This window comes from Panthera tigris, chromosome B1 (assembly GCF_018350195.1).
Source record: "Panthera tigris isolate Pti1 chromosome B1, P.tigris_Pti1_mat1.1, whole genome shotgun sequence".
In the NCBI taxonomy this organism is placed as follows: Eukaryota; Metazoa; Chordata; class Mammalia; order Carnivora; family Felidae; genus Panthera; species Panthera tigris.
Window position 1 is genome coordinate 191,269,173 of NC_056663.1, and position 16,183 is coordinate 191,285,355.

The window sequence follows — 16,183 nt, forward strand, 5'->3', positions numbered from 1 at the left end:
ATTGGCCTGAGTACTCCCCATTAGATTTCTGGCATTTTCTAGGAACTGCCTGTGTAATATTCTTCTACCCAACCTTCCTTCCTTCCCCTCTTTTTTTGTAGAGGTTAGATCTGCATCTTGATGGCAGACGCTCCCGGCCTGCCCAGCTTCTTCCTGTTTTCCTGCAGGCACTTCCCCTAAAAAAATCTCTTGAATTTCTAATCCTGTCTTGTGTCTGCCTCTCAGAAAACCTGGCCTATGGTATCTCTAAAGGAGGTATTAAGAAACAGTACTGAATGAATGAAATGAATATTCATCACAGTATTTTTCAAAAGAGCAAAAAATTGGAAATTTTCCTAAAAATCCAACAATAGGAAAATGGTTATATCCATTGTGGTAGCCCCTTAAACTAAAATATCATGCAGTTATTTAAAATTATGTTTTTAAGATTAATGATATGAGAAAATGGTTTCATATATATATTTATATAATATATATACTTATGTAAATTATATATATATATAATATTAAGTTAAAAAATACAAAATTTTATTTATAATATTACCACAAGCATATTAAAAAAATAGTCTATGTGTGCCTAAACTAGGACGTAATATGCCAAAATGTTAGTAATTATTTTCCCGGGTGATAGAATTTCCTCTTTTTTGTCTTTTAATTTTTTTTTAATTTTCAAAATTTTCTATGATGATTATTACTGTAATTATAAATGGAAAACTACTTTATAACTTACCAGATTGCACCTTCAGTTTTATTTAAATATGACATATAAAATATATGGTATATCTAGGGGATTTTTCTATTTTATTGTTTACATTTTCAAGTGATCTCTCACTTCATTCCTTTTTTCAACTCTTGACTAGTTCTCGTGTAGCTGTCTCAGGGAGAGGGTGTTGGCATTTCAGAGGAGATAAATTAAAGAGGGTGATATGGCGATCCCAATTAGAAATGACCCGTAGAGTCTTGTTCACTGTTAAGGGAAGGCTTCCCAGTTCCCAGGGATTGGAATGAGCTACCCTGAACTCCCAATATCCTCAGCTTTTATCTTGATCAATCAGCAGTTCTCACTGCGAAGCACATTCTAGGTACACACATTATCTTGTAAGCACCTCGAGGGCATTTATTTTCTATCACTCTAAGTATAGTGCCCAGTTGCAACCAGAGTGAGCATCTGACTATGGCTTGAGCCGTTGAATTGAGTCATCTATCACCAATAAGGCAACGTACATTTTTTCTTAACAATGGGACCAAAAATAGTATTTAATTTAAGTAATATTATTTGCATACCACTTCTGTTATTTCATACCAGAGACTGTGTGTGGATAGTCTTTTTTTATGTATAATTTTTTTATGTTTACTTATTTTTGAGAGAGAGAGAGAGACAGGGCGTGAGCATGGGAGGGGCAGAGAGAAGGAGACACAGAATCTGAGGCAGGCTCCAGGCTCTGAGCTGACAGCACAGAGCCTGAGGTGGGACTTGAACTCATGGATGGGGCCGTGAGATCGTGACCTGAGCTGAGGTCAGACGCTTAACCGAATGAGCCACCCAGGCACCCCAGTGTGTGGACAGTCTTTGATGCAGATATGCTTTTTTTTTTTTTAATGTTTATTTTATTTGGGCAGAGAGAGAGGGACAGAGGATCCAAGCAGGCTCTGCACTGACAGCAGGGAGCCTGATATGGGGCTCGAACTACCAACAAACCATGAGATCATAACTGAGCTGAAGTCGGATGCTCAACCAACTGAGTCTCCCAGGCACCCTGATGCTTGATAATTCTTCAGGAATTTGAGTTTCTCAGTACATAATACTGACTTATTCTTCTATGACTTTGCATATTCTGTTCCTTTGGGCTTGAATGCTATACAATTTTCATGCCTCCACCGGATGATGGAGCTCTGCTGTGCATGCCCAACCCTATGGCATGGTGGATCAGGTAACCCCCAGTTGATGACGCATAGTTCAGGTCACATGGGAACTTGGTGGCCCGTGGTTAAACATTTAGTCTCTGTGAAGGTCCTGCAGCAGACCAAGAGCTGTCTTCTCAGAAGACGGCAAAGCTTTGCTCGACCATCTTTTTTTTTTTTTAATTTTTTTTTTCAACGTTTTTTATTTATTTTTGGGACAGAGAGAGACAGAGCATGAATGGGGGAGGGGCAGAGAGAGAGGGAGACACAGAATCGGAAACAGGCTCCAGGCTCCGAGCCATCAGCCCAGAGCCTGACGCGGGGCTCGAACTCACGGGCCGCGAGATCGTGACCTGGCTGAAGTCGGACGCTTAACCGACTGCGCCACCCAGGCGCCCCTGCTCGACCATCTTAAGACCTGTGCTACGATTCACCTTAAGGGACCTGCCAAAGCATCCAGACTGCATTCCTGTCTGCCACTGCCACTCCAGGCACCATTAGATTTGCTGCATGACATGTCCCAAGTGACGGAGCAGCTTGATGGCAACCTGGACCTATCGTAGAACCTTCTTTTGTTCTGGGATCTTGTCAAACCTATCGACTTTTTGAGTTACTTGCTAAGTGGGCCAGAATGACACATGCAGATAAGGAATACAGTGCCTGTAAAATCCAAAGACCCCAGTAGGCACTGTGCCTCCTTTTTGTAGCAGATGTGACAATCTATCTCCACGTACCCCAGACCCCTGCATTGCTAGAAATCTCACTGGGATAGAAGGCCCCCGAATTTTTGTTGTATTTATTTCCCATCTTAGATGCAAATGCTTTACCAATCCATTCAGAGTGGCTGCTACTTCCTGTTCACTGGGACCAATCAGCGTGATTGCATCAATGTAACGGACCAATGTGAAACTGTATAGAAAGGAAGGCGGTCGAGGTCCCTGCGAACTACATTATGGCACAGGGCTGGAGAGCTGATGTCCACCTGAGGCGGGACAGTGAAGGTGCATTGCTGGCCATGTCATTTGAAGGCAAACTTGTTTCTGACGGTCTTTATTGACAAGTACAGAGAAAAAAAGCATTTGTCAGATCAACAGTGCACACCATGTGTTCATTTGCTCAAGCAGTGAAACTAGACCTCATCCAGCAGCTGCAATTGAAGTCACCACCCGATTAGGCTTCCAATAATCCACTGTCTTTCTCCAAGATCTGTCTTCTGCACAGGCCAAACATGCAAGTTGAACGGGGATGTGGTGGGAATCACCACCCCTGCGTCTTTCAAGTCCTTGATGGTGGCACTAATCTCTGCAATCCCTCCAGGAATGCGGTATTGCTTTTGTTTTTACTATTATTCTAGGTAGAGGCAGTTCTGTTGATTTCTACTTGGCCTGTCCTACCATAATAGTCCTCATCCACAGGTCAGGGAACCAGCGTGGAGAGTCTGCCTGTTAGTGGGTATGTGTATTCCAATTATGCATTCAGACCTGGGGAAATAATCACGGGATGGTTCAGAGACCCAGTATGGGAGGGGCCCGAGCTAAAACTCCATTGATCACCTGCGCTCCCTGAGCGTCAGCTCTGACTGGTGCACCATAGGGATGTTTTGGGTCTCCTGGAATCACTGTCGGTTCAGAGACCGTGTCCAGTAGTTTCCAAAAGGCCTGATTATTTTTTTTTCCTCCCCAATGCATAGTTATAGATAGAAGACCATAGGTTCCTTTGGGGGAAGGTTGGGAGAAAGATGAACAGTATACATTTTCGGCACTGTACTGCGATCTTTCTTCAAAGGGACCCAACCTCCCCCTCATTCAAGGTGTTTTGGCTCTGTACCCTGGCTCAAGTCTGAGAATTGATTCAAGAGCCATGACTTCCAATTTTTAAGAATCAAGTTATACTTTTCTTTACTTAACCTAGAACTTTTCTGCTTATACGGGTCAAGTAAGAATTTAGCAGGCTTCCCATTTATTTTACTTCCAGGAATACCGTGATCACCTAGTCAGTGCTCATGGTCTCTGTGAGTCAAACTATCCCGATTGCTGATTTGACTCTGTTTTCCATTACGGTAACCACATCCACCTTGCCTTTGACAACTGAGCGCCTCCATTTGGCCCCTGTCACCCTAGGACCCAATTGTTCCCACTGGATTTAAGTTTCCCAGTTTAGTGACTACAGTTCCCACCACAAGGTCAGACCTATGGAGACCAGTGATCACAGGGCTTTACAAGGTTGCTGAGGCTCCGCTCGGATTTACTTCAGTCATTGTGAAAGAGGTCTTGTGGACACACCCCCGCCCCCTGCAGAGTTGGTGACTAGGTCTAAAATGACAGATCTACTCCCAGGCTCTGTGAGCCTCCAAATCCTTCCATCTACAATGAAACAAGCAGGTCCAGCATTTCCACCTCCCACACTGTGGGCTCTCTTGGGCTCCGTGTTTCAGCCGATGAACCAAATTGTTCCAGCCTTTCTAACTCCTCAAGCTGCAGCATTAAATGCAGAATCTCTTCTCTGAGCCCAGTGTGGTCTGATCCAACTTTATGTTCCTTCCACCATTATCCCATACCCTTAATATCTATGCTTATGTTTCCAGAGTTGTGAAATTGAAGCAGTTCTTTTGCAACTTAAGGCCTGTCCCCATAGGTCACACTTTGTACCTCTCCTTTAAGGGCCTTCTGGGACTCGAGTCTAGTTACAGGTCTAGAAGCAAAAAGAGGTGGTGGGGGTTGGTTCCGAGGAGAATCACTGTTGTCTTGCATAACAACTGCTGTCTCAGGGGAGGCCACTGCTGTTTCCACCTCCCCTGGGCCGATGGAGAAGCCGGCTCATGTCCAGAGTGGAGAGAACTATTCCACTAATAAAGAAGACTTATGCAGAATTCAGGGGCTCAGTGTCCCCAGCCTCATCAGAGTTCCACCACATACTCCCATTTGCATCTCTCAAGATTCCATTTCTTCCCAACCAGTGTCCTCACCTTCACAATGAACAGGCTATGAGGCTGGGTGCTCACCCGCGGTGTCACTCAACCAGTCACAGGATGCCACCTCAGGTTTGGTTTGCAGTATCCTCAGCCCTGTGGCTAAACAAAATCCAGAACATACACAGAAGCTTTCAGGTCATTTACTCAGTGCTGGAGCTGAGAATTTGCACCGCTGAGCTCATCCCTTTCTTTCCCCGCTTTTTTTTCAGTGACATTAGAAGCAATGATCAATCTTATTATATTTGTTAGTTTGACAGAAATGTTTAACAGTGTCGTATACACAGTCGCTCAGATCATTGCTTCTTGTAAGTGGGTTAATAGGAGTACCCACTGGTGATATTGTGCATCTTTCTGCTGCAAGATAAGATCATGCCTTGCACCGTCAGTGCTCGCTTTACTACCCTAAATATAGTCATTAGAATCTTTAAATCTGATCAGTTTAGAGATTCTATTCCAGAAACCACAATTTGGAAACTTATCCTTGAAACTGTTCCTCAGGAACCACCCTTAATTCCAAAATCTGTATTAGTCTCATTCTCCAGAGAAACAGAACCAATAGGATATTCATCTCTGTCTCTGTCTCCAGCTCTATAAGGGACTTATCAGAAGGAATTGGCTCATGTGATTATAGGGCTGACAAGTCCCGAGACCTGTGGGTCAGTCAGCAAGCTGGAGACTCAGAAAGCCATTGTTTCAGCTCCAGTCTGAAGCCTGGCTTGAGATCCAGGAAGAGCCGATTCAGTTTCAATTTAAACGCAGGAAAAATTCTTCCTTACTTGTGAGAGGGTCAAGTTTTTTCTTTTTAGGTCTTCAACTGATTGGATGAGGCCCATCCACACCGGGGAGGGCAATCTGCTCTACTCAATCTACCAATTCACATGAGATTAATCTCATCCAGAAACACCTTCACAGACAGAAAAATGTCTGGTCCAATCAAGTTGATACATAAAATTAACCATCACAGTCCCTAACTCTTGCCTAGGACTTGATACATCCTGATGCCAATAAATGTTTATTCAACTGAACTGAGCATACAGGGCATTGTGTATATAAAATCTCGATCCATTTTGAAATTAGGTGGTAAGTGATAAGACATCTCACGGCACGTATGTTTGGAACTGATTGGTACGTATCAGTAGGGTCATGCAGATGTAGCTTGCCATGATGTACTAAGTATAAGAGACCGCGTGGGTGCCAATTTCTATTCAGAGGGCTTAGGGCCTCTTAGTCCAGTTAAAGAGTCCAAGAAAAAGTTGAAACGTAGGCTGGGGAGTTGGGGAAGGCCCCTTAAGAAAGTGACATTTACATCTAGACCTGAAGGATGATTATCCACTCGCTGTTTTTTTATAATTGTGAAAAATCAGAAAAGAGCCAGGCATCTGTCAACCCCAAAACTTCATGTTACACAATGGATGGTCTTCCACTAATTCTCAGAGGGGGCATCGCAGCTGGGCATGGGGGGGGGGGTCTACACATCCATCCACAGAGATGAGCTCCTCGGTCCTGTCTCATCCTGTGTGTGTGGAGAAAACCAGGTGCGTTTCACAATTTTCTTCGTACCGTGACGTATTATGTAAAACTTCCTTCATGAGTATGAATCATGCCTCCTAACATAAAAACTAAGTCAAAATTGCTGGTGGCCTATCTCCATCCAACTCATTTAGAGGGCAGCTTGGCAACAGACAACTAAAGGTTTACAAAGTAAATACCCTTTGCCTCAAAATGAGTTTACTTTTAGGAGTTTGTTGTGGATAAATGTGGATGTCCAAAAGATATGGATCGCCACACACACACACACACACACACACACAAAAGGTAACCTTGTGTGAGGTGATGGATGTGTTAATTAGCCTGATTGCGGGACTCCTTTCACAGTGAGTATATATATCAAATCATCACATTGTACACTTTAAATAGATACAATGTTTATTGGTCAATTATACCTCAATAAATCTGGGGAAAAAGATATGATAATATTCATTCAAGAATTGTTGTATTAGAGAAAAAATTGGAAATAATGCAAATATCAACTCTAGGGGACAGTTAGATCAGTTAAGGCCAATTTATGTAAGGAAATCCTCCACAGGTCTTAAAAACGATGTGCAGAAAACTAGGTAATGACAATCCACTTGGGAAATAAGCAGATAAAAGCAAAAAGTGGACTGATAAAGCGGTGGGTAAATGATAAGTCCCTAGCAAATAGTAGAGGCAGTAAGTGCAGCTTTCGGGAACATGGGAGTTTCTTCAAGTTACCTTAGCTATTAAATACTTCAAAGCCGACGGCAAATGGCAGGGGGAAACCTGGCCAGTTCTAGAAAATGTACCATTATGTACAGTTATTTTCCAAAATAAATTGTTTGATCTTGGATTAGGATAGGGCTTTTATGAAAGAAACACACGCACACACTTCCGATGTCAGTTTCAATAATAGAGGGACTCAGAAGTCAATTCTGAGCAGGCACAGGCATCTGGGCTCCTTTGTTCACGAATGATTGTCCAGGTCCAAGTTACGCCATACAGGTCCATCCTTGGCGGGCTTAGGAGGCTGTGCGGCCACGCTGTCTTTCTTCCAGCTTTCAGGGTGTCTGTCAGAGTCCTGGGGTCTGTGCGTATCCCTGTGAAGCTCCAAGGGGAGGAGAGGGAGGCAGGAGGCACGGGGCTGAAATACAGATGAGTGAAGCTAGTTCTGGCAGGTTGGGTTGGGGGTTGGGCAGCACTAAAAATAAGGTGGGGGGTAAAACAGAGCAGGAGAAAAACGTGCTATCACAGACAGTAATTTTTAGCATGGTAGAAAAAAAAATTGGTGTACCCGTTAAGACATTTAGCTAGCATAGACTGCTATTTATTCATTTGTGAAGTATTTTTTATTTCTTTTTTTTTTAATGTTTATTTTTGAGACAGAGAGAGACAGTGCATGAACGGGGTAGGGTCAGAGAGAGAGGGAGACACAGAATCAGAAGCAGGCTCCAGGATCTGAGCTGTCGGCACAGAGCCCGACAGATGCGGGGCTCGAACTCGCGGACCATGAGAGCATGACCTGAGCCGAAGTCGGACGCTTAACCCACCGAGCCACCCAGGCGCCCCTGATTTCTTTTTAAAAAACGTTTATTTATCTTGAGAGAGAGAGAACGAGCGGGAGAGGGACAGAGAGAGACGGAGAGAGAGAATCCCAAGCAAGCTTCGTGCTATTAGTGCAGAGCCTGATGTGGGGCTGGAACTCATGAACCGCGAGATCATGACCTCGCCGAAACCAAGAGTCAGTCGCTCACATGGACCTGCAACATGTATTGTCCAGAAGAAACAAAAGTATAAATGAGAGGATACAATGTAACATTGGAGACTTTGTTTACAAGTAAAAGAAAAATTACTCTAAATGCCATAAGCAAAAAAGAAACAAAAATGAATTTATTGAATCGACTGAGCCACCCAGGCAGGCACCCCTCATTTGTGAAGTATTTGCCGTCCGTTTTATTTGCTGCAAACACGGCTTGGTGTTGTGATACAGGTGTGTATGCACATGTGCACTTGTGTGTGTGTGATTTGGGGGGAGGGTGCCGTATAAAGGTTAGTGACATATAGAAGCTGCCTTCAGGGATCTTACCCATAATTTCAGAAGTAGGACCATATTCTGTGTATGGTAGCTCCTTCATGCCTAGAGGGAAAGATAGCTAACTCAGCAGGGGTACTACGAAGATACAAGATTTGAAGATATAATTTTATGTAAAGCACCAGTCTACATTTGCACGGCAACTAGCAAGCAATCAGTAAATGAGACTATTATTGTTATTATTATTACAGGGAGAGACAACAAACGGGGTCTCCTTGCACTTCCTTCCAACTCAGCTAAGCAGGCATCTTTGTGCTCGGATATCACAGGCTTTGCATTCCAGATCCATTTCCTGTCTAGTAAAGTCCCAGGGACTCCGTACCACAAAGTGGGTGGCTTAAATCATCAGAAATGCATTCTTTCAGAGTTCTAGAAGGCAGGACCATGCTACCTCTGAAGGCTCTAGCGAAGAATCCTTCCTTGCCTCTTAGCTTCTGGTGGTTTCTGGCAGTCCTTGGTGATCCTTGGCTTATAATGACGTCACTCCAGTTTGTGCCTCCCTCTTCACGTGGCTGTGTTCCCTCTTTGTGCCTTTGTGTCTCCAGCCACTGGACATAAACCCAATCTAATCCAATAAGATCTCATTTTAACTTGACTACATCCATGAGACCTGATCTACACATAAGGGCACATTCACAGGTACTGGGGGTTAGGACTTGTGGACACCGTTCAATCCACTACACCTATCTTCTAGTGAGGATCCTGACATTTGGGCAGGCCCCCAGCTTCAGAAGGATGCACTCTGGCCTGGGGCTGGAAGGGTGAACCTTTGACCTAGCACTGGCCAACTCTCTTGGCCACAGTGATTGGTTTAGATGTGGGCATGTATGTCCAAATCAGGCAATAAGATTCAACACCGGCATTTTTACTGAAACTCCCATGGACGAAACTTCTTTCCGCTGGGCTAATTTGGAGAGGTTAGCCCGGCCCTGCCTATAGTCACCATACGGATAAAGCTTGTCTGTGAATGAGGAAAGCTTTCAGGGCTTACTTTGGGCCCCTGGATCCTACTGTACCTGAAGTCAGCTTCTTCTAACTTTTCCAATGACATAAGCCAATAAATGCACTTTTGTTTTCTTTTTTGCTTATGGCATTTAGAGTGGTTTTTCTTTTACTTGTAAACAAAGCGTCTCCAATGTTACGTTGTATCCTCTCATTTATACTTTTGTTTCTTCTTGACGTGTTGCAGGTCTATGTGGCCGTATGCTAGAGAAGGTCTGTTCTCTCTTCTCCGGCAGGTCACAACCTAGTGTAGGCATGGACAAAGGCTGTGGACCCTGGTGGCTGACAGTGTCCACAGAGAGAAGCCAGACCGCCTGGCTCCAGCTCCCAACCCCCCAGTGACTGACTGGGTAGCCTTGAGCAAGTTACTCAGCCTTCCTGGGCCTACGCTTCCTCATCTACAAAATAGGAACAGTAATAGTTTTTATCTTCTGGGATTGCTGTAAAGACGAAACAAGTCAATATTTATAAACTACTTAGAATAGTGCCTGGCATTTCATAACAGCTATGTAAGGGATTACTTATTGTTATGAAGTGTTCTTCCTTGATTCCCATAATGGCCCTATGAAATTTTACAAATAAAGAAACTAAAGCTAACTTCAGCAGTACGGTAATTGGTGAGATCCGGTTTACACAGCGAGGGAGTGACAAAACTGGATCCGGAGTGCAGCGTCTTTGACCCTTGGCCAACATGGTCTCCCGTGGGTTGGAAATAGATTACAGAAATCTCAACAGCAGCTCTGAGATCTTTTGGATACTGAATAATTCATGACGACAAAGGTCCTCATAGGTAACTGGATCCTGGGAAGGGAGTCGCTGAAACTATAAAATTTGCCCATTTTTGTTTGTCTGGGACCTAGCATCGTACCTGACGTGGAGTAAGTACCCGATACATGCTTTCTAAATGAATAAATGAATGAATGCATAATAGCTTTTACACACCCTTCTTAAATGGAGACTCTGGTCTGGAATTAGGGAGGCAAATTGCTAGGACAGCTCTCCTAGCTGTCCTTATTCATTTTGATAAGTTTTCATCCATTTGTTTTACAAAAATATACCATGCACCCACATGTGCCAAGCAACTTCTGAGTGCGAATGGGTGGATAAAATGAACACATCACCCACACTCCTAGAATTTACAATCTCGTAGTGAACACAGGCAACACACAAGTCAATAGTAAATGCAGACGTGATTACAAGTAGTGGTCAGTGTTGGAGACCTCACAAACAAAATTCAGTGATGGAAAGTGATGGCCATGGATGGGTGTTTAGATCATTTGGTTATGGAGGACCTCCTCAAAGGGGTAACATCTTGAGCTGAGAACGAAGGCTAAGGAAGAGACAGGTGGTCATGGCAGCGACGAAGAGAGGACGATTCTAGAATTTGGAGGAATGAGTTTGCTGTGTACTGGAAATGCAGTGGAAGGAGCAGGGCAGGAAGAAACAGAGTTTGGATGTGGCTGGAAGGATAAGAAAGGGCCAGATCACACAGAATCTGAGAGAGGAGGTTTCAGCACACGGTGGGCCCTCGGCGAATACTTCTGGAGTGATTAAGTGCGTGTTGGATGGCCCATGCTGTGGGTTGGATTTTACTGTTGATCCTTGAGGAATGAGTGGGTTTTCAGTGGCTACGGCCTTCTTTGGTCATTACAATTACTTACTAGATTTGGTTGAGTCAAGAGGACATCAGAGAATGACAGTGGACACCACAAGAAAGGAAACTCAATATGTCTTCAAAACTGCAGGGTGGAGACAGATTTCCAAGCTCCTTGGCGTAGTTAGCAATGCCCTCCTCAACCACGGACTGACTCCATTTGTAAGTTTTAATGGCCTGGGCAACGATGACTGGTACCGATGAGAAGATGGCCTTTAGGAATCCCACAGCCTCATCAGTCATTTTCATTCCGGGGGAGAGCCAAGAGCAACAGGAGATGTTTTTCAGCCTCTGCTCTGGTTCTTCTGTTTCCTACGTTCAAGAGACAAGTTTCTGAGCAAAGTGTGCGAGGGATGCCTTTGACTGAAATCAACTTCCCAGGGCAGAGTTCAATTCTTGGGTCTGAGTCCCGTTTATCCCCCTTGTGTCTGCAAAGCATCTTGCTCAAACAAAGCACTTTTCGGGGTGCCTGGGTGACTGAGTCAGTCAGGCTTCCGACTTCGGCTCAGGTCACGATCTCGCGGTCCGTGAATTCGAGCCCCGCGTTGGACTCTGTGCTGACAGCTCGGAGCCTGGAGCCTGCTTCCGATTCTGTGTCTCCCTCTCTCTCTGCCCCTCCCCCACTCATTCTCTGTTTCTTTCTCTCTCTTTCAAAACTAAATAAACATTTAAAGGCTGTTTCAAAAAAGTAGATGAACATTAAAAAAATTAAAAGAAAAAAAAAGCACTCTTCTTGCCTTTTTCTGACTCCCTGCCATCCATGCAATAAACCTCACATTCCTTACACTGGTACTTAAACCTTCTAGAAACAGGCTTCGATAGCATTTTACTGTCTCTACTTTCACAATATTTCTTGACTTTGCTTGGTGTCAGACATGTTCATTTCCATTCTGTCTCCTCTGCTTGCGTGGCCTCTCTCTCTGAAAGATATGTTGAGGTTAAATACAAATGCCAACTCCTCTGTGAAGCCTTCCTTGATTTTACTAATTTGAATGAATCCCTCCTTCCTTGGAGGCTCTTTGTAGATTAGCATTTCATTCATCGGTTTGCAGATGCCTACTATATTATGCCTTAGGTTTTTCCTGCCCTGTCTCCACTGCTAATTCCAGGTGCCCCAGAAGATCTTAAGCAGGATCTGAACTAACAGCCGTGAGGCCAATGCGGGGTTTGAACTCAGGAACCATGAGATCATGACCTGAACTCAAGTCAGACGCTCAATCGACTGAACCACTCAGGTACCCTAAGCCTCTTTTTACAGAATGGAAAACAGAGGCACAGAGAGGTTAGTCAAGTGCCCAAGGTCACACAGCTAGATGCAGGATTCTGGATTTAAACTAAGTCATTGAGGCTCCAAAGTTCATCCTCTAAAAGACGATCAAGTCTGCTTCTCTGTGGTCAAGACCCTGGAGGTGGCAATTAGTTCTGCAAGTAAGGTGTATGTTCAGCACTTGGCACAGTACTTAGTACAGGGTAAGGACTCAATATCGATTTGTCGTGAATGAAGCGACTACAGGTTTCATATTTCTCTTCGTGACCTGAAAATAGAGGCTACGCCATCTAAATCTTCGTTTATCTTCGTCCCCCTGCCACATCTCCGCTGTGTCTTGCACATGTATGTTAGCCGAATGCTTATGGAATGAAGGGGCAGAAAAGAAAAGATGGGGCACAGAGATAAGGAAGGGCCGAGAGGGGAACAGAGAGTGCTAAGAAAACTGGCTTTCTGAAACAAGCAAGCAAAAGGAATTGGAGAGGGTGCAGCTGGGTAGATTTTAAAAAGGACGATGACTTTAATACCCAGAGGGATCAGACGGATAAATGGAAATTAGGGACGGTGCCTGGAGAAGGCCATCAAGAGATCGAGGGAAAAGTGGTAACGATCAGGTCCCACCCCACGCCGCCGACATGGGATGGGGCCAAGGGTGGCCAGAGCTCATGAGGTTTCCAGAGAAGACGAAAATCTGAATTTCCTACGAAACTCTTTATTTTTGTAAACTGTTGGCAAGTATTCCAAGTTAAAAGAAAAATAAACACTCTGTGGGCTAAATCTAATGTGAATATGGCAAGAGGAGGTCCCTAGCATAAAGGTCAGGTCAGCTTTTAAATCGCCTTGAATGTCTGTGTGAAGCGTTTTGGAGTTTATTCAATACACATCATGCAAAATCATATGTAAACTCATGGCTCAGGCTTTGGGGGTAACAAGACTGTCACAACAGGGGTTAGACTCGTTCACTTTTTTACGGTATACAAACATGGCTATTGGATTTCTCTACGGTTTCCTAAAGGAGTTGATCTGCAGCATTAACATGAGCACATCCTTTCTCTTACTTATGCGCAGCCCTGGGCCAGAATAACAAGAGTCATAGCTGGTCCCTTAAGAAATAGGGAACTGGCAAAACCAGCCAGGTGACCTGATGGTGCATAGGGTTAAACAGATACCTGCAATGTGGGGAGAACATTCTGGAAGATTTGGGGCAGCAATAAAAGGGGAAGTAATGAGGCCGGGCTTCAGGGAGAATGGGTAGAAGTGGGGGCGGGGGACAAGGGGTGCCTGCATTTAAGCAGGACAGAGAAGACACTTCATCCTCTTGTCTTTTCCTCCACTTACTCAGGTGTGTGTGGTTTAAGCACCTGCTGGGGGCCCAGCACCACACTAGCCACCGAGGCCAAAGAACAGAGACGCCTTAAAGACGAACATGGACCTGGATGTCAAGCCGCGAAGTGCGTAAGGATTTTGCCCCCGTGACTTACTAGTTGTATGACTTTGAAGAAGTTTCGTAGCAGCTTGAAGCCCCAGTTTCCATATCTGTAAAATGGGGACAGGAGTCAAACGAATCACGTAAGGTTACTTCGAGATCAATAAAGAATATTTGTGTATTCCACTGAGCATAGTGCTTCCCACATAGTAAGGACTCACTTATTAAAAGTGAGAGCAATGAGCACGTTGACATGTAAATTCTCCACTGGAAGAAAACAGAAGATCCAGTGTTGACCGAGATGGGGACATTGTTTTCTGTCCCTTCCTTTTGTTTACAGCAGTCCCTCTCTCCCATCTCCACAGTTTGGCTTTCTGGAGTTTCAAGTACCAGCTGGAAGCAGAAGCTTCTCCTTCTGACGAATGTCAACAGGAGGCTGGTGCTGCGTCACATGCCTATGTCACTCACCTCCTTCAGATCTGATCTTGCTGGCATGTTATCACCTCACATCATCACAAGTGGGGTGAGTACAGTACAGTAAGATCGTTGGAAAGAGGGAGCCGGATAAGGTGGAGACCACTGTATTTCCTTCATAGCACACACTACAGTTTGAAATTAGGTTCCCAAAGGTTTTTTCGTTCTCCGGTGTTGTGTCCTTTCTCATCCCCAGTGGACTACCAGGGACAAGAGGACAGGGAGCATGTCTGCTACCCACGTTGGCCTCCCGGTGTTCCCTAGCACCTAAGTGTATGTTAGGTACCTAACAATAATAATATTTTTTGAGAATTTATATGTGTGGGTGCTTTTTAAAAAATACTTTTCAAGTTTACTTATTTTTGAGGGAGAGAGAGAGAGAGAGAGTGAGAGTGAGCAAGCCGGGGAGAGGCAGAGAGAGAGGGAGACAGAGACTCCCAAGCAGGCTCCACACTCAGCGCAGAGCCCGATGCGGGGCTTGATCCCTCGAACCATGAGATCATGACCTGAGCCAAAATCAGGAGTCGGTGCTTAACCGACTGAGCCACCCAGGTGCCGCTATATGTATGGGTTCTAGTACATTGTAGCATGTTATCTCATCTAATCCTTTGCAACAATCTTATGGGTTGTTACTCTCATTGTCTCTGGTTTGAAAACAGTGTGACAGAGGCACAGAGAGATGCAGTCACCTGCTGAAGCTCCCAGGGCAGGAAGGTGGTGGAACCAGAATTGAAAAGTGCTCTGACCAGTGCTACGGTCCTCCGGGCCCCCTTCTACCGTGAATGAAATACCCGTGCAATAAATGAATTCATGAAGGATTAATGAAAAAAGATTCAGAGGGGAGGTGATAATTTAATTGGACAGAGGTCGACTAAGAGTTTACAGGTGAACAAGGGCTAAAAGTACAATGTGTACATGTGTGTGGAACAGGATTGTAAAGTTTAGGAAGACCAAGGATAACAAGCAAACAAACAAACAAAAGGGGTGTGTGTGTATGTGTGTGTGTGTGTGTGTGTGTGTGTGTTTAAAGACAGAGAGGGAGACAGAGAGAGTGAGGGAGTGAGTGCAGGTCTTAAGGAGCCCTGTGTGCCTCACCAAGGAGTATGGACATTTTCTTACTGGTGGCAGGGAAACCGTGAAGGGAAACCATGAGGGAAGAGCAGTTTTTCTTTTCTGCAGCCAGCATTCTGATAATGACAAAGACCAATCCCAAGTCAGAAAAGAATTGTGAATCTGAGCAGGGAGGCCAGTGTGCAGACTCTTGAGGCAGCAAAGATGAGAAGCTATGTGGCCCAAGCAGTATAAGGTTTCCGATCTTTCTGCATTTAGTCTTTAGGTATTAACAGGAAGCAGTATTTCCAATGATAACTTGGAATGGTCTGCAAGAATTAACGAGAGCAAAATTTTACCTTCTATTAGAAAGAAGTTCCCCAAATGGATCTTTGAGCTTTTCCTTTTCTTTTCTTTTCTTTTCTTTTCTTTTCTTTTCTTTTCTTTTCTTTTCTTTTCTTTTTTTTCTTTTCTTTTCTTTTCTCTTTCTTTCTTTCTTTCTTTCTTTCTTTCTTTTTTTTTTTTTTTTGATCAATATTGGGCTGCACATGCCTGCTAGGTGTTACTTTGCTTTTTTTTCCGAAAAAGCCACGTAAACACAAACTCAGGCAGGCACTAAACTCTTGGAACGTCCTTAGTTTGGGAATCTAAACACAAGGAACCGTTAGATTTTGCAGTGGCCATCATTCCAAAACATAAATCAAGCCAAATTTGTTTGAAATCTCGTCTTTAGAAGGTTGTGTGTTTTGACAAACCTTGCAGCAAATTTAGTCCAGCTTTTGGATTTGTAATGAAACTTGAAACTAAGCATGCTGGCCTGCCCTGGGGTC

At 44.2% G+C, this 16,183-nt stretch overlaps 1 protein-coding gene across 6 annotated transcripts in view; it reads left to right on the top strand.

The window, feature by feature from the left end:
- The window catches only part of LDB2 (LIM domain binding 2), a 402,888-nt gene that overhangs the window by 3,325 nt on the left and 383,380 nt on the right, over positions 1-16,183 (top strand). For all 6 annotated transcript variants that reach the window (XM_042984885.1, XM_042984884.1, XM_042984886.1 and 3 more), the window contains exons 2-3: positions 13,746-13,854; positions 14,195-14,352. In XM_042984885.1, coding sequence (XP_042840819.1) covers positions 14,252-14,352 — 101 coding nt within the window. In that variant the 5' untranslated portion in view covers positions 13,746-13,854; positions 14,195-14,251. The remainder of the gene's footprint in view (positions 1-13,745; positions 13,855-14,194; positions 14,353-16,183) is intronic.